This window comes from Vicugna pacos, chromosome 16 (assembly GCF_048564905.1).
Source record: "Vicugna pacos chromosome 16, VicPac4, whole genome shotgun sequence".
Lineage (NCBI taxonomy): Eukaryota > Metazoa > Chordata > Mammalia > Artiodactyla > Camelidae > Vicugna > Vicugna pacos.
Genome location: NC_133002.1, coordinates 50,471,998 through 50,495,345, shown reverse-complemented (window position 1 = coordinate 50,495,345; position 23,348 = coordinate 50,471,998). Strand labels below are relative to the sequence as shown.

General features: G+C 40.0%; 2 protein-coding genes across 7 annotated transcripts in view; one reads left to right on the top strand and one right to left on the bottom strand.

Annotated features, from left to right (window-relative positions):
• CEP95 (centrosomal protein 95) overlaps window positions 1-14,828 on the bottom strand; it is a 33,426-nt gene extending 18,598 nt beyond the window's left edge. For all 3 annotated transcript variants that reach the window (XM_015235201.3, XM_006199320.4, XM_072939422.1), the window contains exons 1-6: window positions 14,603-14,828; window positions 12,991-13,119; window positions 11,759-11,866; window positions 9,772-9,882; window positions 6,978-7,083; window positions 5,460-5,575 (exon numbers count right to left, since the gene is read on the bottom strand). In XM_015235201.3, coding sequence (XP_015090687.2) covers window positions 5,460-5,575; window positions 6,978-7,083; window positions 9,772-9,882; window positions 11,759-11,866; window positions 12,991-13,119; window positions 14,603-14,702 — 670 coding nt within the window. In that variant the 5' untranslated portion in view covers window positions 14,703-14,828. The remainder of the gene's footprint in view (window positions 1-5,459; window positions 5,576-6,977; window positions 7,084-9,771; window positions 9,883-11,758; window positions 11,867-12,990; window positions 13,120-14,602) is intronic.
• On the top strand, window positions 14,758-22,153 carry DDX5 (DEAD-box helicase 5). 4 transcript variants are annotated; one of them, XM_015235204.3, is made up of 14 exons: window positions 14,758-14,894; window positions 15,518-15,696; window positions 16,885-17,050; window positions 17,401-17,497; window positions 17,576-17,709; window positions 17,823-17,888; window positions 18,130-18,271; window positions 18,350-18,510; window positions 18,712-18,884; window positions 19,231-19,341; window positions 19,563-19,624; window positions 19,716-19,775; window positions 21,015-21,239; window positions 21,447-22,153. In XM_015235204.3, exons 2-14 carry the CDS (start codon window positions 15,653-15,655, stop codon window positions 21,848-21,850), a joined length of 1,845 nt encoding a protein of 614 aa, XP_015090690.1. In that variant the 5' UTR covers window positions 14,758-14,894; window positions 15,518-15,652; the 3' UTR covers window positions 21,851-22,153. The 4 variants fall into 4 exon arrangements, with proteins under 4 accessions (XP_015090690.1, XP_015090691.1, XP_006199381.1 ...); XM_015235205.3 differs by having other exon boundaries at window positions 14,843-14,968; XM_006199319.2 differs by lacking the exon at window positions 14,758-14,894 and adding an exon at window positions 15,075-15,229.
• Window positions 22,154-23,348: the final 1,195 nt, after the last annotated feature.

Below are 23,348 nucleotides of genomic sequence, written 5' to 3'. Positions count from 1 at the left end.
ATCCAAACATAACACTAGAAACAGCCATCAAATCACAAGAGAAAAGGGAAGGAAAAAAAAACGTATGAAAACAACCCTAAAACAATGAACAAAATGGCAATAAGAACATACATATCAATAATTACCATAAATGTAAATGATCTAAATGCTCCAATCAAAAGACAGAGTGGCTATATGGGTATGAAGACAAAACCCATATATGTTGCCTACAAGAAATTCACTTTAGATCTAGGGACATACACAGATGGAAAGTGAAGGGATAGAAAAAGGTAGTCCATGCAAGTGGAAATCAAAAGAAAATCAGGGTAGCAATATTTACAGCAGACAAAAGAGACTTTAAAGACTGCTACAAGAGACAAAGAAGAACATTATATAATGATCAAGAGATCAACCCCAAAAGAAAACATAATTATAAATACATACGCACCCAACACATGAACACTTAAAATAAATATTAACAGACATAAAGGGAGAAATTGACAGTACTCCAATAACAAACAGTAGGGGGCATTAACACCCCACTTACATCAATGGACAGATCATCCAGACAGAAAATCAATCAGTAACACTGACCTTAAATGACACATTAGACCAGATGGGCTTAATAAATAAACAGAAAACATTCAAACCAAAAGCAGCAGAATACACATTCTTTTCAAGTGCACATGGAACATTTTCCAGGACAGATCACATGCTAGGGCCACAAAACAGCCTGGGTAAATTTATCAAGCATCTTTTCCCACAACAACGGTATGAGATTAGAAATCAACTACAAGAAGAAAAATGCAGGATTTCCAGTCAAGATGGCGGAATAGTAGGACCATGAGCTCTCCTCACCTCACAACTGCAGCAAAGCCACAAATGACCACTAAACAACAATCGGGGAAAAAAAAAGACTGGAACCTAGCAAAAAAGATCTTCTTCAACCGTAAAAATAAAGAGGGAACCACAGCAGGATGGTAGGAGGGATGTGCTTGTGATATAATAGGGCCCCATACCCCCGTGGTGGGCAACACACAAGCTGAAGAATGATTAAGTCACAGAGGCCCTCCCATAGGAATGAGAGTTCTGAGCCCCACATCAGGCTCCCCAGCCTGGGGCTCCGGCATTGGCAGGAGGAGGAGACCCCAAGACATCTGGGTTTGAAGGCCAGTGGAGCTTAACTCCAGGAGCCCCACAGGACTGGGGGAAACAGAGTCTTCACTCTCCTGGGAAGTGTACACAGACTCTCACGTGCGCTGGGTCCAAGGGCAGAGGCAGTTATTTCACAGGAACCTGGGCCAGGACCACCTGCTGGTTTTGGAGGATCTCCTGGGGAGGTAGGGGATGGCTGCAGCTCACCCAGAGGACATAAAACCTGGTGGCAGACATTATGGGAGTGTTCATCTACATGAGCTTTTCTGGAGGCTGACACCATGATTGGATCTTTGGCACTAAGACCTAGCCCCACCCAATAGCGTGAAGGCTTAAGGGCTAACAAGCCTCAGGCCAAACAACAGATTGGGTGGGAACACAGCCCCACCCATCAGCAGACTTCCTGAGCCACAGATGCATCTACACATGGCCCTACCCACCAGACGTCCAGGACCAAGCTTCACCCAGCAGTGGGCAGGCACCAACTCCTCCTCCTGCCAGGAAACCTGCTTAAGCCTCTAGTCGAGCCTCATCTACCAGGGGGGCAGATACTAGAAATAAGAAAACAATAATCCCAAAGCCTGTGGAAGGAATCCACAAACACGGGCCAGACTCTACACTGGGACCAGCTGGACCCTGACCCTTGGGTGACAAGAGAGGAGTGTACTTCTGGGACACATAGGACATCTCCCACAGAGGCCACTTCTCCAAGGTCAAGAAACATTACTAACCTACCTAAAAATACAAATAGAAAGATAGACAATATGAGCTGGCAGACGAGTATCTTCCAGGCCAAGGCACAAGATAAAATCCCAGAAGAAATAAGTGATGAGGAGGAAAATATAATTTGAAAAGACACATGCACCCCAGTGTTCACAGCAGCACTATTTACAATAGGCAAGACATAGAAACAACCCAAATGTCTATCAACAGATGAACAGATAAGATGTAGGGGTGTGTGTGTGTGTGTGTGTGTGTGTGTGTGTGTGTGTGTATGTATATATATACACACAATGGAATATAACTCAGCCATAAGAGAGAGTGAAATAATGCCATTAGCAGCTACATGGATGGACCTAGAGATTATCATATTAAGTAAATTAAGACAGAGGAAGACAAATATCATATGATACCATTTATATGTGGAATCTTACATAAAAATACAAATTATATTTACAAACCAGAAACAGATTCACAGATACAGAAAACAAACTGCGGTTACCAAAGGGGGAAAGGGGCGGGAGAATAAATTAGGAGTTTGAGATTAATAGATACACATTACTATATATAAAATAGATAAACAACAGGGTCCTACTGTATAGCACAGGGAACTATGTTCAATTTCCCATAAGCTATAATGGAAAGAATCTGAAAAAAATGTATATTGAATCACTAACACTGTAAATCAACTACACTTCAATAAAAAATAAAATTAAACAAACAACTCAATTAAAAAATGGGCAGAAGATCTGAATAGACATTTTCCCCAAGAAGATATACAGATGTCCAACAGGCACATGAACAGATGCTCAACATTGCTAATCATGAGAGAAATGAAAATTAAAACCACAGTGAGATATTACCTCACACCTGTCAGAATGGCTATCATCAAAAAGAACACAAATAAATATTGGCAAGGATATGGAGAAAAGGGAACCCTTGTACACTGTTGGTGGGAATGTAAATTGGTGCAGCCACTGGAAAATAGTACAGTGGTTTTTCAAAAAACTAAAAGAACCACCATATGACCCAGCAATTACACTCCTGCTACATACATATCCAAAAAAAATGAGAACACTAATTGAAAAGATAAATGCACCCCAATGTTCATAGCAGCATTATTTACAATTGCCAAAATATGGAAATCACCTAAGCGTCCATCAACAGATGAATGGATAAAGATGTATATGTATATACATATATAATGGAATACTACTCAGCCATAAAAAAGAATGAAAATATTGCCATCTGCAACATGATGGACTTGAAGAGTTATTATGGTTAGTGAAGTAAGTCAGAGAAAGACAAATACTGTATGGTATCACTTATATGTGGAATCTAAAAAATAAAACACACTAGTGAATATAACAAAAAGGAAACAGACTCACAGATACACAGAACAAAATAGTGGTTAACAGCAGGGAGAGAAGCAAAAAAACAAAAAAACAGTAGGGAGAGGGGCAAGACAGGTATAGGGGGATAAGAGGTACAAACAATTATGTAGAAAATAAATAAGCTATGAAGACATATTACATAGCACAGGTAATACAGCCAGTATCTATAATAACTATAAAGGAGTGTAACCTACAACTTATATAATACTGTACATCAACTATAGCTCAATAAAAAAATTTTTAAGAAAAAATACTGTATTGTATATTTGAAAGTTACTAAGACAGTACATTTTAAAAGTTCTCATCAGAAGAAAAAAATTTCTTTGTGATGACAGATGTTAATGAGACATATTGTGGTGATCTTTTCACAATACATATCAATATAAAATCATTGTATCATACACCTGTAAAACTAATACAATACTATATGTTACCTATATTACAGTAAAAAAGAAAGATTTATAATCCTGGAATTAAAGCCTAAATGAAATGTCTATAAATGTGTATGATGACACTTATCTGATGACTTAAATTCAACTATAAAAGGAAGTTACCATAGAACATCAAACCCAAACACCTTAGCCTAGCTTTACTCTCAACTTTTCCTCCTTTGCTTTAATTGCATTACAATCTGAATAGTTAAAATCTGAAAACAACTAATTCACTTTTTACAGGTGGAACCTCTGTACATGGCACTTGCTATTACAGAACACCATTTTTAAAATCCCCATTCCCTTCCATCTGACTCTCTGCCTTCAAGAAACATTCCTGCATTACCTACAGTCTGGTCATTCCACTACTTCGCCCATCCCTGTGGCAAGTTCATGTCTTTGGTCAACTCTCTGAACTTCCAGACTTAGGTTCAAACGTAATTCTTTGGAATGGAGTGTCTATTTCTTGGAATCAGAGTATTAATGCTGAAAAGGATTTCAGAGTTGGTTTAATTGAACTCTTTAAATTCATACTTGAAGAAACAGGAGTTCAGAAAAGGATCATATCCAAAGTCACACAGCCAGTAGCAGGGTCTTGATGACAGTGTTGCCCACCTGATTGGCAAAATTTAATGTACTTCATTCTACTCTAGCATTCTTGTTCAAACATTCAAAAAAATACTTACTGTGGGCCTGATGTTTTGCTAATTTCAATTATGATGAATAAGAAAATTCAGCTGAATAATTTTATCATATATTTCGTTATTTGTCTTGTTTATTGACTGTCTCCACAGCTAGAATGTAAGCTCTATGACAGAAGGGATTTGTGTCTGTTTTGTTTACCACCGTATCACCACTGACTGGCATAGGGAAGACACTAAGTAAGTATTTGCTGAACCAATATGAGGTGGCTACTGTCCCTGGAACTCACAGTTTACATAATAGACAAACTCAAAGTTACCGTGCAATGTGAGAATGATGGTACTGAAATAAGGTGAAAAGGCCACACTATATGAATACAGAGACTCAGAAGCCGGGCTATGTATAGAGGGGATTTTCCAAGAACAGAAAGAAAGAGAATCCCAACAAAAGAAACAACAAGAAGACAAGAGAAGAGCAAGGCAATCAAGGTGGGAAGAGCAGGGAGTGTGACTGGTTGGAGTAGGGAAAGGTGAGAGGCTCAAAACGGGCCTGAAAGATATTCAGGCTTATTGTGCATAAGCAGGAGACTGGGATATGGCCTGAAGCCTGGAAGGAAAACTGCCACTGGATGTACAGACTCGGCTGAAACCATAAAAAAAGTGAGTCACCCAGCTCAGGGAACTGCACTTCAGGGGTATCCTGAGTATAATCAGGCTGTTAAGCTGCATCCAGAATTTTCTTCCCAAAGTATCAAGTCCTGCATGTTACATGACAAATTTGCATCCACCTATTTGCCCATGTGCCTGGGCCTCCACTTGACTCACTTTGGACAACTGTTCCTATTTAGTAGGTAATAGTGGTATTGTAGAACTTCAACTCTGATGTCCAGTTAGGACCCTTTCTTCTCAACTTTAAACACTCCTACCAATATATGTACATACATGCATGACTGGGACGTTGTGCTGTACACCAGAAACTGACACATTATAACTGACTGTACTTCAATAAAAAAAATAAAGAAGAATATGAAAACAAAACAAACAAATGAAAACTTTAAACACGCCTAAGTATAACTATTTACATTTTCATAGCTGTACACTGAATAACAATAAATGATATTTAAAGTTTAATTACTCACCATTACTTCTTAGAGAAAACGTGTGTGCTGTGTCTCCAAGTCTAATTATTTCACCAGCAGATTCTGCTTCATCTCCATCCCAAGAAGGGCCCAAGGCTTCAGAGGACAAGGAGCACCTGAAAGAGTTCCCTCACTTACTCAGGGCCTGGCCTGACCACAGACGGCCCTTTCTGTGAGGACCCCGAGAGCAGCTTTAAGCAGCCTGCCTGTGGGTATTCAGAGTGCTCACTGCTGTGTGCAGAAAAGAGACTTTCCCTTCTGCTGCTTATCACCTTGTTGCTGTTTATCTGTTTTGTTCTGACTGACATATGTACGGTGGAAAAAGCTGTGTATAAAGTGTCAAAAATTAAATGTATACGAGAATACACACAGAGAACAACAAACACTGGTTACTTTAAGAGTGTGGAAGTGAAGGGAACTGAGTAGGGTATTAATTCATTAAATATCCCTGTAGTTTCATTTTTGCACTTTTTAAAAAATCTAATAATGAAAAATAAAGACAATTCATCTTACGATGGTCTCCCTTTAAGACACACTTTCCACAATGTACTATTTCTAAACAAGGCTTCACCTGTGCTTTTCAAACCACGACAAACTCCATTAAAAAACTGATAATCAGATATTTAAAAGAAAGTCATAGCATCATGTTCAACCTCTGCTTATCAGAAATACAATCAAACCTCTAAGGACACTTTATTTTGCCTATGAAAGTAGCACAAATTTTATAACTCTGATATTGGTCATTGATACTGGTTCATGAGGGCACTGTAACCTAGCACTTTTATACCGCTGGTGGGTGTATAAATAGTCACAGCCTTTTTGGAAAGCAATTTGGTGACTTTTAATAGCCTTATAATATTCAAGTCTTTGAATGTAACTTAAAGATATGGGTGGGAGGAGGGTGGAGAAAGAACAAAGGTATGTACCACATTAAAAAAATAATATAAAAACACAAAAACACCTACAGGAGTGGTTTAGTAAACTATAACGCACCCATATGAATGGTATGTTATACAGGGATTAAAAATGATTTCAGAGTTTATCAACTTAGGGAAACGGTTTGTGAGTTAAATTTTTAAATGCAAGAAATAAAATTATATAAACAGTATGATTAAATCCAAAAAAGAAAAACACAGTAAAAAGACTAAAGGACAACAAAATGTTAACAAGCAGCTATTTACTTCTGAATGAGAGTTCATCTTTTCTTTTTTTTGCTTCTTTTTTACTTCTCTGCACTTTCCAAGTTTTCTGCAAGGAACATAAACTACTTTGATGATCAAGGGAAAAATTTTAAATTAAGTAGGCGGTTAGTGCTGAGAATGAAGTATTATACACAGCTCGAGGGTCTTAAAACCCCCTTAGGGAGGTCTAAAATACGAGAAGTTAGTAAAATTTTCACATTAGCTTTGTTTTTTGTTTTGTTTTGCTGTCATTCTGATACATGGTGTGCAATTTTAATTCTTAGTAGAAGGAAAAGCATAACTTGTTTTGATTAAATTCATTGACATTGAGTGCTACCTCTCAAAAGAAACTCTTTTCCATGATGATCTGGATTCTTTAGTACTTTCTGGCTCTTCCAAAGGTTCTCCTTGATAGGTTTCTTTAAAACTCTGTCCAGTTTCACCTGTTCAGAACAGATTAAAAACAACACAAAGGAAACCTCAAGTTAATGCAACTGTTTCTCTACAGGGGGTGGCCAGAGGGAAGGACAGTAAAGTACCCTCAACCTTTTCCTGGTAAACTGGGCTCTTGTGAAAGTAAAATTAAGAACCAAATCATTACCTGCAATGAGCATGTACTAGCTGGATAACAAAGAAGCAACATAAGTATTGCTTTAAAAGCAGCGTCTACAGTTGTATTAGTAGTGTTTTATTTTTTTAAGCTAGGTGATAGGTTCATTTATTACTTTTTAAACCTCTTTACCTGTAAGGGATGTTTGAGGCAAGATGACTAGGGCGTGGCTTAGAAAAACATGACTGTGTTAGCCTACCTCAAGCTCCAAGACAATCTTGCCCTAGCCTCAGAGTGAGACCACATCAAGACGTGGATGAAATTTTCCTTAAGACTATCACTCTACTTTCTACCCTAATATACTTGAGAAATACACTTTCACAGCGTCTGTAATGCACTAGGGGAGTGCTATGTGGGTGAAACCTCCTACAATTCAGATCGATCCACTGGATTTCCATCCCACTTCTAGGGATTTCCTGTTTAAGCATCCACCTTCACTTTTTTCTATTTCTATATTCACCAAGCAATATTTTAACATTAATCAATATTCACTGTGTATTTACTCTGGGCTAGGCTCAGTACTAAACTATTTATATGTATCTACTTACTCAACCTTCATTACAACCGTGAGAAAATTTCAGAGGAGAAAACTGAGGCTTAGAGAGCTTCAGCCATACAGTGAGGGACAAAACTCGGTTACACAGTGAGGGGCAGCAACTGGCCCACAGTCGGCCTTCTAATCCCTTGCTCTTAAGTGGTAAATGATAATGCTAGCTCAGGTACCAGGAAGAAACTGCATACCTGACATGACTAGTGGTAATAAAGATTTATTTCCCATTACTAACTGGCATTTTGAAGATTCTGGTCAACTCTAGGTAAATACTGCTATAGAAACCTGGACCTGCAAAGGTGAATATCAGATTTTAGAAAACATTATCCACTATGGTACTACCACATAGGGAGCCCCCATCTGGGCAACTCCCTACAAGCAGCACTAAGCTTAGCACATACTACTGACCTCCCCCTGCGAAGGTCCCCTCCCTGAGCATTTCATCATCCCCAGCTCACTTGTAAATACCTCTCAGGTCTGTCCTCCTCCCTCCATTTCCATTGCCCATCATCCCTCCCTACCTGAGGTCAACCACTACACTGTAAAAACCGCCTCTGTCATTAGAGCACTTCAAATTAATCTCTTACAGGTGGTTTTCTTCCTCCTACTCTTGGCTGCTAAAATGATTAAAAAGTCACAGCGCATCGAAATATCTACTGGAAGCCTTGAATTAGGTGAGTTTTACATGTCATTCCCCGCCCTCCTTTTCCTACAATGTTTTTATTCTATTTACTTATGGCAGTCTCCCTGACTTGAGTTTAGATTCCTTTAAGAGCCATAAACATGGCATGCAGCTTTGACTCTTCCCAGAGTACCTATGTTGGTATTTAATATATATTAAACACTCAAAACTCAAAAAGTTTTTGAAACAGAAAAAGAAATATCCAGTGTGGCAAGCCTTTCAATCTTTCCTTCCAGGACTTACCTCTGTAAGCTTTTAAATCTTTTCAGCAACAAAGATAAAAGTTAGAAAACTATCTCTGACTAAAAAGTTTAAGATTAATTTCAGACATTATAATCACAGCATAGATCTCACCATCAACAATACAAGAATTAGGAATGACAAGCCTAGCCCAATTTTTTTTTTTGTCTTCATTTGTATTAGAATTTATATTAACTGCTATTGCTACTGAAAACTTGTTTTGGATAATTTTACAATAATAGCAAACCAATTCTCAAATGGGTCATATATTATTCCAACCATGATATACAGTGTTATTTACCTGACCAATCAAAAATTAAGACATATAGGATTTTTAAAATTTTTGCAATACGATAAATAGCATTGCATGAAGACCTTCAAGCATCTAACTTTTTTTGGTATTACTTCCTTTGAACAAATCCCTAGAAATTGGATTAATGGAGCCAAAGATTATGAATAGCTCTGATACACTGCTGATCCAGTTTAAATACCACAACTCTTTTGGAAAATAATACGGCCATAATAATCGTTAAATTATCATAAAAAACATAAGCTCAAAATTTCACACAATAAACTATTACAACCTGGGGAACTGAGTTACTTAAGGAGTAAAATAAAAAATATCCAGGATGTCACAAACCTAAGTGTAGGCTGAAGACAGAAACAAACCAACTCTTCTTGCTGATGCCTCTGTACTATTCAAATTTGTAACAGAAATGGCAGTTCTAATATAGGAAATTCTGAAGTAAGTAATTTCATGTAATAGGACAACAAGCAATTTTAGCCAGAATTTAGCTTTCTATTATAGATTAGCTTTAAAGTAATTTACAAGCAACTTCCAAATTGACATAGGACATGATGACAGTCTAGGAGAGAGTTTTCAAGCACATGGAACATGGAGAACTGAAATTTACTTTACAATAAAATGTATTAGATATACTGTATTAGTGATTCTAATTCTTATGAATAAAAATAGGCAAAAGGATAAAAGGCAAAAAGGGACATAACATAGACTATAAACCAAACCAAATTTTTATTCTTAAACTTACTTTTCTCGTGAGATGTTTCACTGATGTGTTCTGTAAGATACTCCAGCAACCCATCAAATATTTCTAGAAGATTCTTAATAGATTCTTTATCTCCTTTCACTATATTTTCTCCTGAACACAGAATACAGAGCTATTAAAAAAATTAACCAAGAAATTGAAAGCCTCATGTTTTTGAAATGGATATAGCACTGTGAAAATATTGTTCAAAATACGATGATTATAAACTAATCCAGGAGAAACAATGATATTATAAATATTAAAAACATTATTGATTATTTGAAGCTTAATTATATCTGAAGAAACAAAGGGGATAATCTTGAATAGTATGTTTGATAATTCACTGGCATAGTCCTTCATCTCTCAAGAAGCAAAATATGTGGCCTTAAGAAAAGATTCTCTAAGATCTATACCAAAATACAAAGCAACTAAGCACAACTTTATTAGGCTGGTTAAAAAAAAAAAAAAACTGCAGTTGGGAACACAGTTTCAGATTACGGGATCCTACTTCTAGACAGTGGTTTGACCTGAAGACAACAGCAGTAGAGAAATACAAAACAAAACCAAAAACCTTGCTGGGGTACTTTCATCCACAATTCCTAATTTTTTTAATTTGTTAACTCCTATTCACTTTGTATAGCTCATGATATTTTTAAATTAAAAACCAACCATGGCTCCCTGCTTATAAAACCCTTCTTAATCTTACTTCACCCCCAACCTCTCTCATCTTACCTCCCACCATATCCACCTTATATCTACAAACTAATCTTTAAAGTGTTCCTAGCACAGTACCTGGCTTATCATAGATTTTTGATAAATTAATTGAAATGTTGACAAGAAATGAGCTGGCAAAAGCATGGAAACTTGACATGCTTAATGCCACCTAAAATGGACTCCCGTCAACATCAGGTATGGATGGAACCTAACTCCTGAGACACTTGAGTTGTCCCTTGGGAGATCATGACTGGCATGAGTTCAAACCAGTATGGGAGAGGCAGAGTAGAAATTCTGTATTTGAGATAATCTAGCCATTCATAACCTCGGTCATGATGCAAAACAAGCCTAAACCAGAAATTTGATATTTTACAACACTACTAGTAAAGCTAGTCAATGTTTGAGCAATTTTTTTTCTGTTTAAAACAATTAAACAAATCTTGTTTTTAAGCCCTGTTTTCTAGCTTAACAAGATAACACAAGCATACCCCAAGGACATACCCAGGACTTCTGGTTTCCAGGATAGGGAGCGTATTCTGCCAACCCAGCAACTAAGACTGCCCTCCAGAATGCAGTGCTTCACCATGCAGGAGAAACTGCCTTAAACAGCTCATAAGGAGTAAAAAGTTGCTTTGCAGTCTACTGGAAGAGGTAAGCAGTTTTGCAACGTTCTATGGGGTAGGTATAAGTTGTCAGGGGTAGCTCGGCATTAAAAAGTTCTACAAACAGACACATCCTTGGTATATAGTATGTTTATACAGTAAGTACAAATACCAGAAATTGCCCTACTAGGGCAATAAAGCCATTCCAAATTGCACAAGAACAGGGAAACCCCAGGATTATCCACTAACAAGGAACACTGTACATAAAGAGCATTGTCAATCATGTTTTACAGCTACAGGGTAGTGCCCTATATGGAGCTATGATAATTTATTTAACCTGTCCCCATTAATGGGTATTTAAGTGTTTCTACTTTTTAGCTACTACAAACAAGGAGCAAGGCAGCTTTAAAGTAACACCAACAGAAAAACATACCTCAAACTACCAGCTAGGATTTTTGTATCTCAGGCATTGCAAACTCAAACTCAGTGTTTGACTCTCCTGGAAAAGCTCTCAAGGATGGATGCCTTAACTATACCAGTCAACTGTCTTGACTCAGTCTTGCTGGTTAGTCTATTTCACAAGCTTACTCATTTGGTTAAACAAAGTCTAGGGTTCTACCTAACAAATTATTTTAGTAAAATGCAAAGTTATCTAATGTTAAGTATATACTAACCTGTTATGTGAGACAAGCTGATCTGCAGGTAATCCAAAGCCAGTGAATCAATTACTGCTTGTACATTGTGAGCTTCATCTTCTTGATTCCTGGGAATAGCTATGAGGTCTGTGGGAAGAAAACTACGTAATTTTGCAACTACCAGAGTCCAAGTTTCCATCTCTGTCTCTGATCAGGCCTCTTAGTAAGGTCAACTGCTACAAAAGTAAGCTCGGCCCAAACAGAGCAGGCTATCAAGTATAGATAAATAGAGCCTGAATTCCACACAGTAAAACCTTTATTGGTTGGGTATTTATTGACTGAATATGGTTAAATATTTATCCAACCATCACACATGTAAAAATGCTCTAAAATAAGCACCATAATAAAGAAAAAGAGGTCCCTAAATTCATGGAGATGCTAATACGCTAAAAAGGGAGGCAATACATGAGGTGAGACTTCAACCCATTAACATGGGCTGCTTTCCATGAGAGAAAAAAAACCCACAAGAAGTGTGAAAGGAGGGTTCTTGTACATCCTGTTAAGGCAGCCTATTAGAATTATTGGCATAAAAGTTTAAAAGATCAGTACAGACCAGAGTGCAGAAAGATTTTATCAACTTAAATTTGGAGTTTGGTATTTGAGGAAGTCGAGTGTTTGGGGGAAGAATAAAAAAAGTATTGTAAAAGCCTGGTCTAATAACTACACGCCTCTGAACTCTCAAGAGGGTTGAGACTAGCATTAACGGTACCAGCTAGAGGCCATCCCATTATTCCCGAAAGTGAAGGGGGCACTGACTCACAGTAATAGAGCAAAAAGAGAGACTACAGATGCTAAATGGCTATAAATTATACAAAGAAACAGAAGCAGCAGAGGAAACTGCTGGATAATGACTCTGAGATATTTAACCAGGGACATAATACAAACACCAGTTCTTATCTATATAATTGGTTAAGTACCAGGACTCAACAAGTTTCCAAATTCCAGTCCATTTTAGAACATGCAAAAGTGCATTTACAGAAAGGGTGTGACTTTGACAGCACTGGGCATGATTAAATAGTTGAGAACCAAAGCTGTTATTATGGGTAGGTCTCATAAGGTATACTTTAAATCAATGAATGCAACATTTAGATAGAAATAAGATGTAGACAAAAGAGAAGACTCTAGATCTTATATATACTACAAGCTCTAACTAAAGGCACTAGAAATTTCTAGCCTAGGACACTATTACTTTCACTTTTTAGTTACCTTACCTGGTACCTTTTCTCCCAAAATGGATTGATAAAGAGCAATAAAAACATTAGCATCACAATCTTCTAGTTCTCGAATCCTGAGATGTATATGACATTTCAAAAGAAGATTATTGGCAATGGTTACCCACTCTGTTGGGAAAGGGAAAAGATCAGCCTTAAATAGTATCAGAGAAAGTTATATACATTCACTTAAAAAACAACTCCCACAAAAAGGGACATTGAATTCTGTAGAAGATAAGGAATTTGACTATTAGAGAATTTCCAAGGCCCTCCTGGGCATGATTTTTGAAAAGATGTATTTAAATTCTTGGGGTGATTTTCAGAATGCTACAATTTCAATGTAGTCAAAACTATAATTCAAATCCAATTTTTACTATTGCAACCTAAAATCTTAAAGTATTTATCATAGTTCTTATTTTACAAGCCATACATAGGTCTTTTCATTTAAAACATATTTACAAGTAAACAGAAATATTACGTCATGAACAAGATGGCTTGTTAATGATAATCTGAGATTACTACTAACTTGTTAATCGATGTTGCTTCAAATTCCCAGTAGCATTAGTCATGTTTTTACCCAATTATCTTGTGCAAGTTGGAATTTCTCTGGTGCCCAAATAGGTGGTGATTAACTGACGCTGTTAAGAACTGGAGTAATGAAACCAGCACTACTGCATTTGTTAAGCTTTTTTAAAAATTATATTTGATGTATATGAAAGGCAAATATGGGAGTATACAGAAACGTCTCCAAATTCAGAGCTACCACATTACCAATATGGTCGAAGTTTCCAGTGTTATCAGCCCCCTTACCCCAGATATTGTTGGGATTAACAAAGTTATTTCACGAATTTCTTGACCACAGGTAATTTAGAAAGCTTGAAACATTTGTTCCCTTAAATGACTGACGATTAAGGGGAAAGTTCTTTTATTCTGTGTTTGTTATCTTCAGTAATGTTCCAGCAATAAATGCGTGTGTTTATGTATATGTGAGACTGTCTTCAAGGCACATTCTCTCTCTCTCTGCCCATGCCCACTCACAGCTGACCAAACCATGACAACTGGTTTGAACGCTGTCCTGGAGAAAAGGATGAAAGCGTCCTAAACAAATCAATTCGCTTTTCATAAGCGGTGCTAGACAAAGCCGGTAACTCTAGAGAGCACTAAAGAGAAAAGTCCACCCCTGCTCTGCTTTGGCAAAGGCATCAACAGATCTTAAGTGTGCCAGTTCCCAAAAGTTCAATACAGTTGCTGGCACGGCCAAAGTCCCCACAATGCAAAAGCGCAGCCCGCCAGTAGTTGGATTCCTCAAAGAAATACCAGTCAGCAGTTTCTGGCTGCTCTTTTTGCAGACAGGATGCGGGAGTGCTACGGGCCTCGCCGAAGGGCCCTTCTATCTTCCACCCCAAAACTGCGCTCGACAGCCTCGAAGCGGACAGGGCGCAGGGCGGAGACACCCTATCCAGAGAACCCGCCGACTACGACCAGGTGTCTGTCACGAGCCCCGCCGGCAGCCCAGACCCGCCCGAAGCCTCAAGATAAAATGGGAAAGGGTGTTTGGGGACTTGCACTGGACTTCAGTCCACACACACCGGGGCTCCGGGCCGAGACTCACCAGCCTCTGAGCCGGCCATGTCGCGGAGGCACGTCGCCGCCGGACTTCCAGGCCGCCGCGCGCAGGACGGTGTCCGGGAAGGGCCGCAGAGCGCAGACATAGCGCCGATAGGAGGGGGAACCACACCAAAGCGCCGGGAAGGAGGGGTGAGAGAGGGAGGGACGTTAAAACGGCTTCTCGCTGCTGATTGGTCACCACAGGAGCACTTCCTTTCGCAGCGCGCGCCAAAGCGGCGGTTTGCGGGCTCTAGATACCATTCTCCTCCTGTCAGACCCCGCTAAGGGGCTCTAGGGTGAGTGAGTTTGACAGTCTGGGTGACCCAGGAGCCCCGGCTGGTCTCCTGGAGGCTTTAGCACGGAACTTCCGGTGAGCTATTTTGTTTTGTATTCCTCCGCCGACGCCAACTGTGGAAGTAGTGCGAACAGTTCATTCGGTGGGCGGGGGCAGCCACGTGACAGTGTCAGGCCCCGCCTTCCGGTATCGCTAGGTTATGGGCGTGAGTGCTCTATGGAGACGTAAACATCTCCGAGTGGACTGTGGGTTGACTGGGGCTGTCCATTTTGCTGTCTGGGCTGGACCTGGAAAAGGGCGGGGTGTCTTCTTTGATGTGTGGAAGACGAGAACAAGGTGAAGCCAAGAGCGTGCAGACTGAAGCAACCCAGTGGTGGGTGGGGGCCCACCGTTGAAAAGACCGAAAATCCGGCGCCTCTGAGGGAGGGGTCGGGGGGAGGGGCGAGAACATGGCGGATCCCGGAATGCCGACGGGCGTTGCGGCCTCTGCGCAGGGGCGGAGTGATTAGGTCATAGAGCGGCTCCCAGCATTCTCTGCGGCGGAGGAGGCGGTCCAGGCTATAAAACCGGCTGCCGGGACGCGGCCGGCACCTCATTCATTTCCACCGGTCTCTTGCCTGGCAGCTCCTGCTCCTGTCATCGCCGTCTCTCCACCGCTGCCGCCCCCGCAAGGCTTCGCCGTCGTCGAAGCCAATTCCAGCGACTTGTCGCACCCAGTTCTCTCCGCTTCGCTTCCCGCCAACCGCAACCATTGACGCCATGTCGGGTTATTCGAGTGACCGAGACCGCGGCCGGGATCGAGGGTGAGTGTGGGAACTGACCTGTCAGGCCCGGCAGTGGGGGATGGGAAGCCGATGAGGGTAGCGGGGGGCGGGGTGGCGGTGGGAGGTTGGCTGCTTCTGTCTTTCTTTGGGCCTCCTCCGTCGACGGTTTGCGCCATTTTGATATTTGTTCTAAACTGACCGAGAGTTCCCTGTTAACGGTCCTCAAGATCGCTTTTTGTTTGGGAGGGCGTATCGCGGCCTCGATTTAGCAGCTGTTGGGAGAATTCTGAGCGTGTTTCGAGGGGAGGAAAGCGCGGTGCTTCGAGGTGGACGAAGTCGCCGCTGTTAGGTGCACCCTTTCGGGAGGTGTTTTAGGGGTCTCGGGAATTCTGTGGGTGCCGAGGGGGCCGCCTAGGAAGCCGTTGATGCGGCGGGGGCAGGAGGATGGCCGGCGCCGCGGGAAGCGGCCATGTGGCTGAGCCGCGAGTACAAAATGCCGGCGTCGGACATGGCGGCGGCGCCTTTGTTACCCCGCCCGGCGGAGGAGCTCAAAATGGCAGCGTCGAGAAAATGTGGCGCAGAGAGAAATGCGAGACAAAGGGGGAAGCGCCGCCCCAGCGGGAACGCCGCCCGGCCGACTCCGCCCGGGCCGGGACTCCTCCCCCGGTTGTCTCCAGCTCCTCCTCCTTTATTCTCGCGTTATATAATTTTCCTACCTTGATCGGGAGCCCTTCTGCGGGTTTCCTCCCAACTGGTTTGCATAAATGTCTCCGAGACCACCTTCCTTGTTCTCTCTCTGCCTGTGCTGCTCCGTTATCCATTAAAACCGAAGCTGCTTTGCTTGAACATGGCTGATAACATCGCTGTTAAGCTTGTTCGTTCTTTATTGTCTCTCGCAGATGTTTAGTTCTTAAGCTCGTGGGAAAGACTGGTATCTTACTATCTCATCCAGCTGTTCTCTCTCCTTGTAATCTGAGCTTCTAGCACTTGGGCAGGCAGTTTTCCGACCTGGTAAATCTCGGGTGGTTGATTTGGGTTCAGTAATGTGTACTTGGTACCATGGGAAATAAGAAGGATGTGGTGGTGTGGGTTTTCAGAGAATTGCCATCACTAAGGACAGCACTGAGTCTTCCATCTCCAGAAGTCTTTCATTGATCTTCAGCATGTGTCAAGGGTGGTAAATCTGTAACATGTTTTAAGATGTAATTTTTTTTTTTTAAATTTTAGGTTTGGTGCACCTCGATTTGGAGGAAGTAGGGCAGGGCCCTTATCGGGAAAGAAGTTTGGAAACCCTGGGGAGAAACTGGTTAAAAAGAAATGGAATCTTGATGAGCTGCCCAAATTTGAGAAGAATTTTTATCAAGAACACCCTGATTTGGCTAGGCGCACAGCAGTGAGTAACTTCATGTGGCTTCATCAGGCTATAACTCAATGAATTTGCAGTAAATAAAAGTGACTAGGAATGTCTTGCAAATGACCAAACTTGAGGAACTCATGCTTTCCCAGTAAGTTTTATTGGGGAAGAGATGCCTCACTTTTGGAGATAGGCACGACTTCGATTTTTCTGTATTTAGAATGGTTGGTGGTTCTTGTCCTACATGAGGTTTTCATGTGTGGATCCAGATTTTTAAAGGCCATCTTAAAGTAGCTAATCAGCTGTACATTTAGGGGCCTGTCAGTTGCATTTTTACTTAAGGGGAGTTGTCGTGAGACTTAGCTGTATTTTTATAATTTGTCTTGTAGCAAGAGGTAGAGACATACAGAAGAAGCAAGGAAATTACGGTTAGAGGTCACAACTGCCCAAAGCCAGTTCTGAATTTTTATGAAGCGAACTTTCCTGGTAAGTGCAAGTTTCTGTCACTTTTTTTAAAATTCCATTTTTTTGGCATTATAATTATTTAATTATCAATAATTACAGCAAATGTCATGGACGTGATTGCAAGGCAGAACTTTACTGAACCCACTGCTATTCAAGCTCAGGGATGGCCAGTTGCTCTAAGTGGATTGGATATGGTTGGGGTAGCACAAACTGGATCTGGAAAAACGTTGTCTGTAAGTTCGGGAGAGCTTTTGAGTTATTCTGTGATGTGTGCTAGAGAAAATGGGTTGGGAATTAAACCAAAAGTATTTTAATATAACTTTTGTTTGCTTTCCTCTTTGAACAGTATTTGTTGCCTGCCATCGTCCATATCAATCATCAGCCATTCCTAGAGAGGGGTGATGGACCTATTGTAAGTATATATATGTAGTCTGTAACTTTGGGTTAGAAGTGTAGAGATTCATAGAATAGGTAGCAAAAGTCAATTTGTGGTGATTTCAACTAGAGACATAAGTTATCCCGTTTAGCTGGAGACATAAAGCTTATTTGGGTATTGGACAGCAAAATAAATTATCTGCTTTTATAACGGTAATAAATCAGTACTTTGGAACCCAGGACTCTTCTCAAAGCTGTTCCACTTTCTCTTTCGTTAGTGCTTGGTGCTGGCACCAACTCGGGAACTAGCCCAACAGGTACAGCAAGTAGCTGCTGAATACTGTAGAGCATGTCGCTTGAAGTCTACTTGCATCTATGGTGGTGCTCCCAAGGGACCACAAATACGTGATTTGGAGAGAGGTGAGTAATCAGTTACCTGTCACTGATGGTGCTAAAAGTTACAGATGTGATGGTTAACATTTGTGTGTTTAATTGAAGGTGTGGAAATTTGTATTGCAACACCTGGAAGACTGATTGACTTTTTAGAATGTGGGAAAACCAATCTAAGGAGAACCACCTACCTTGTCCTTGATGAAGCAGATAGAATGCTTGATATGGGATTTGAACCCCAAATAAGGAAGATTGTGGATCAAATAAGAGTAAGATGCCCTTTAAATGTCTTATTTCTTTAAACTTGGCTCTAAATTCATTGTTAGAACGTATAATGTTTTTTATGTATTAATTATTTTTAGTAGAGGTACTGGGGATTGAACCTAGGACCTCAGGCATGCTAGTGCTCTGTCACTGAGCTATACCCGACTCCCTAATGGTTTTTTTTTTTTAATTCAAAAAATCTTTAGCCTGATAGACAAACCCTAATGTGGAGTGCTACTTGGCCAAAAGAAGTAAGACAGCTTGCTGAAGATTTCCTGAAAGACTACATTCATATAAACATTGGTGCACTAGAATTGAGTGCAAACCACAACATTCTTCAGATTGTGGATGTGTGTCATGATGTAGAAAAGGATGAAAAGTAAGTCTTAACTATAAAAACAACTTTACAAATATGAGCCACAGTTGCGTAAGTTATCTTAAAAGTGACTTTAACTTGAGTGGAATCAGTGTTAATTTGAAATTAAGTCTGTAAGTCATTCTGAATTGTCTTGCTTCCTTCATTCAGGGAATTGGTTATCACTGTATTTACAGAATTCCTATAGAAAAAAGTCTTGGAGTTTATTTAAAGACTAAGGGTAGAATTATTTAAGAGGTTAAGCAGGTGTTTCCTTTTTGACTTGCAGCCATGTGAATTAAAGTTGGTATTTTGCTAACCATAACCATGAACTTTTAGAATTCAGAATTCTTTTTTTTTTTCCCCCAAGACTTATTCGCCTAATGGAAGAGATCATGAGTGAGAAGGAGAATAAAACCATTGTTTTTGTTGAAACCAAAAGAAGATGTGATGAACTTACTAGAAAGATGAGGAGAGATGGGTATGTGGGCTTCTTCCATTGAAGCAGCTGTATTAGAGCTGAGTTTAGCAGAGGGGCAAATTGTAATCACTGGTGATTTGAGTTTTATAGATGGGAATAAACAGGTAGTATAGTTAAGACTGTACATACATTATTTCAAGTGAATGAAATTAAAAGGGTCTGACCTTGATAAAATCTGAAATTTTAAATGTGAATCTACTAATAGAACTTCTTTAATTTAGGTGGCCTGCCATGGGTATCCATGGTGACAAGAGTCAACAGGAACGTGACTGGGTTCTAAATGGTAAGTATTGCAAGGGAAGGGTTCTTTTTTCCTTCAAAACCTATAATTCACTCCCATCAGTGATCTTACATATATATGCGTTCTTTTGTAGAATTCAAACATGGAAAAGCTCCTATTCTGATTGCTACAGATGTGGCCTCCAGAGGGCTAGGTTAGTACAAACTCGAATTCATGGCTTGGTTTTCCAGAAGATCTCCATATAACTTTTTAAAGAAAGTTTATTGCTTTCTTTAACCTCTGCATTTTTTCTAAGTTTTTTTCATATAAAGGTGCAGTCTTTGTGGCAAGGCCTAGGCATGACAATCGGAGGACTCGAGGGGGATGGAGGACTAGTGATCGGCTGGCTGCTTCCAGTCGATTAGAGAGGTGAAAAGCTGAAAGTGTGCCAGTAATCTTCAAAAGGCAGAACATACCACCTCTGCCCCGTAAACTGTTCTCTCCCGGGGGAAAAAAATGGAAGTTATCCTCACAGTTCACTGCCGTGGTATTTCTTCTGTCCCATGCTTTGCATGACTGCCATGGTACAGCATTGTTTCAGAATGTTCACTGTGATCTGTGGGTCTTTGAGTTTCAGTGAGTTTGCTGAAATGTCGAAGAAATATTTCCAAACTTCAATGTTCAATGAAATTTTTGTTCAAGTTTGAAATGGAGAGAGCAGCTTTAAAAGGTACTAAGCCTTTTACAAATTGGTGAGTACTGGCACATAAGATCTAGAGCAGGAGCAACTTCTCACACTTAGTCAGTGGGAAAAAGTGCTTTGAAAGTTCCTCCCTCACCTACACAGTAGTCGTCATGTCGAGACCTGCCAGAGAGAGAGACACATTCTCAAGTGAATCCTGGCTTCTTGGAAGCGCTTGCCTAGACGAGACACAGTGCATAAAAACAACTTTTGGGGGACAGGTATGTTTTTCTTGCAGCTGCGGTTGTAAGGTCTTGGCAAGACAAGCAGTGTGGCCAGAATTTTGAACTTCTGATAAGTGTGTAATGCGAAGGACCACGTACATTTTTGTTTAAAGGTCCTCAAAATGAGCACACAAGGAGGTTGCTGTGAACCTTCAAGTGGCCCTACTGCGCAGAAGCATTCAGATGTCACTTGATGATCTGTAAGGGGACTTGCTAACGTGGGAATGTAGGAAATATACACATGTCCTTTTGGCAGGCTCATCATTGGGTGGGTAATAAGGCATACAGATGATGTGTGTGGTTTTTTCCCCCCCTTCTCTCAACCTCAATGGTATTCCTACAGAGAATGGATAACCATTTTAACTGTATTTTTTGCAGCCCATACCTTCTTGGGAATACAATTGTCTAACTTTTTATTTTTGGTCTGGCTGTTGTGGTGTGCAAAACTCCGTACATTGCTATTTTGCCACACTGCAACACTTTACAGATGTGGAAGATGTGAAATTTGTCATCAATTATGACTACCCTAACTCCTCAGAGGATTATATTCATCGAATTGGAAGAACTGCTCGCAGTACCAAAACAGGCACAGCATACACTTTCTTTACACCTAATAACATAAAGCAAGTGAGCGACCTTATCTCTGTGCTTCGTGAAGCTAATCAAGCAATTAATCCCAAATTGCTTCAGTTGGTCGAAGACAGAGGTTCAGGTAAGACCAACCTTTGATAAAAAATGTTGGTAGTTTCGGGTCACGTAATTGTCTACAAATCCATTTAAGTGGGATTGGCGGGTGAGTAAAATCTTCAGTGTGGAACAAAGTTTAGAAAATACTTACAGGTAGAGCTGCCTAATCCCTTCTGTGTTAGTAATGATTTCAGCCATGGAAGTAATCGGTTTGCAACTTTTCTCTTAACAGGTCGTTCCAGGGGTAGAGGAGGCATGAAGGATGACCGTCGGGACAGATATTCTGCGGGCAAAAGGGGTGGATTTAATACATTTAGAGACAGGGAAAATTATGACAGAGGTTACTCTAGTCTGCTTAAGAGAGATTTTGGGGCAAAAACTCAGAATGGTGTTTACAGTGCTGCAAATTACACCAACGGGAGCTTTGGAAGTAATTTTGTGTCTGCTGGTATACAGACCAGTTTTAGGACTGGTAATCCAACAGGTACTTATCAGAATGGTTATGATAGCACTCAGCAGTATGGGAGTAATGTTCCAAATATGCACAATGGTATGAACCAACAGGCATATGCATATCCTGCTACTGCAGCTGCACCTATGATTGGTTATCCAATGCCAACAGGATATTCTCAATAAGACTTTAGAAGTATATGTAAATGTCTGTTTTTCATAATTGCTCTTTATATTGTGTGTTACCAGACAAGATAGTTATTTAAGAAACATGGGAAATGCAGAAATGACTGCAGTGCAGCAGTAATTATGGTGCACTTTTTCGCTATTTAAGTTGGATATTTCTCTACATTCCTGAAACAATTTTTAGGTTTTTTTTGTACTAGAAAATGCAGGCAGTGTTTTCACAAAAGTAAATGTACAGTGATTTGAAATACGATAAATGAAGGCAATGCATGGCCTTCCAATAAAAAATATTTGAAGACTGAATTAAGTGGAAATGGTACTTTATTTTACATATATGATGTCATGTAAAACTTGGCTTAGATGGTTGGTTTTTGTTTTGTTTTTGTTGTTTTTTTTTTTTTTGAATCATAAATAGACTGCTCCTTTTCATAATATAGTTTTGGAAAGTGGGGAGATCAGAAGGCCCTTCTTAACAGTGATCTATTCTTATGGCAAGGATTAAAATGTGGTTGATTTTAGGTTAAACAATTTTAGGCTAAACTGCATAAAGGTTTTCTGTCAGTACCTCCCAACATCAGGTGAGTCATCTAACTGTTAGAATGGTGAAATGAGATACTAGAATATAATAGGGAATAATTAACTGTAGCCCCACGCACAGACTGCTTAGTGTGAGAACATGGATGACTTTGTTCCTTTTGCAAAATTTGTGATTTGGAAATCTCCAAATTAACTTCAGGAGATGATACTTAAGCTCTTGGCTGTATTGTGAACTATAGAAATACTGAACAGTCAAAAGACTACCGTTTAAGATGGTTCGCCAAGAGCTAAATTTGAATTTGTTTTTAGTGCTGACATTATAGAAGTGCTAGTCTTCACAGGCTTCCTAGGGCTCTTAACTGAGGTCACTCTGGGAGTCATGAATGTCCAGTAATTCAGGGAACTCTAGAGGACTTCAAACTGTAAGGTCTATTCTTACTCAGATGAATGCAAAGGAAAAACTTTAATGGTTAAACTGGAGGAAGCCATGTTACGAAAAGCACAGTAACTATAATACAGTTCCTTTTGTTAGGGTCAACGTGGGTTTTTTGCTAAGAAGATTTACAACATGTAGCTTTAGATTTAACTTGGGCTCACCAACCTTTCTGATCATTTTAATGATGACTAGAAGTAGGCTTGAACATCTTCCCAGTGGGTCTGATACATATATTTTTTTTTGCAAGGAGAGGAGGTGTCTTCATGAGGTTTCATTTAAATTCCAATTATTAAACAGGCTTTAATTGGTGTTAATGCCTTATCTCAAATATAAAACTAGAATTTTTCTGGGGCAGGATAAGGAGTGGTATTTTTAGGACTAATAAATTGAAAACTGGTTCAGCTCCTAGTAATTGAACAGTTTTCAATAGCATGATTAGTCAAATTCACTATGACTTTTAAAAGAAGCTTTTGGGGTAGGTTGGAGTATTTATTACATATTTTACTGTTTAATGTCTTAACATGA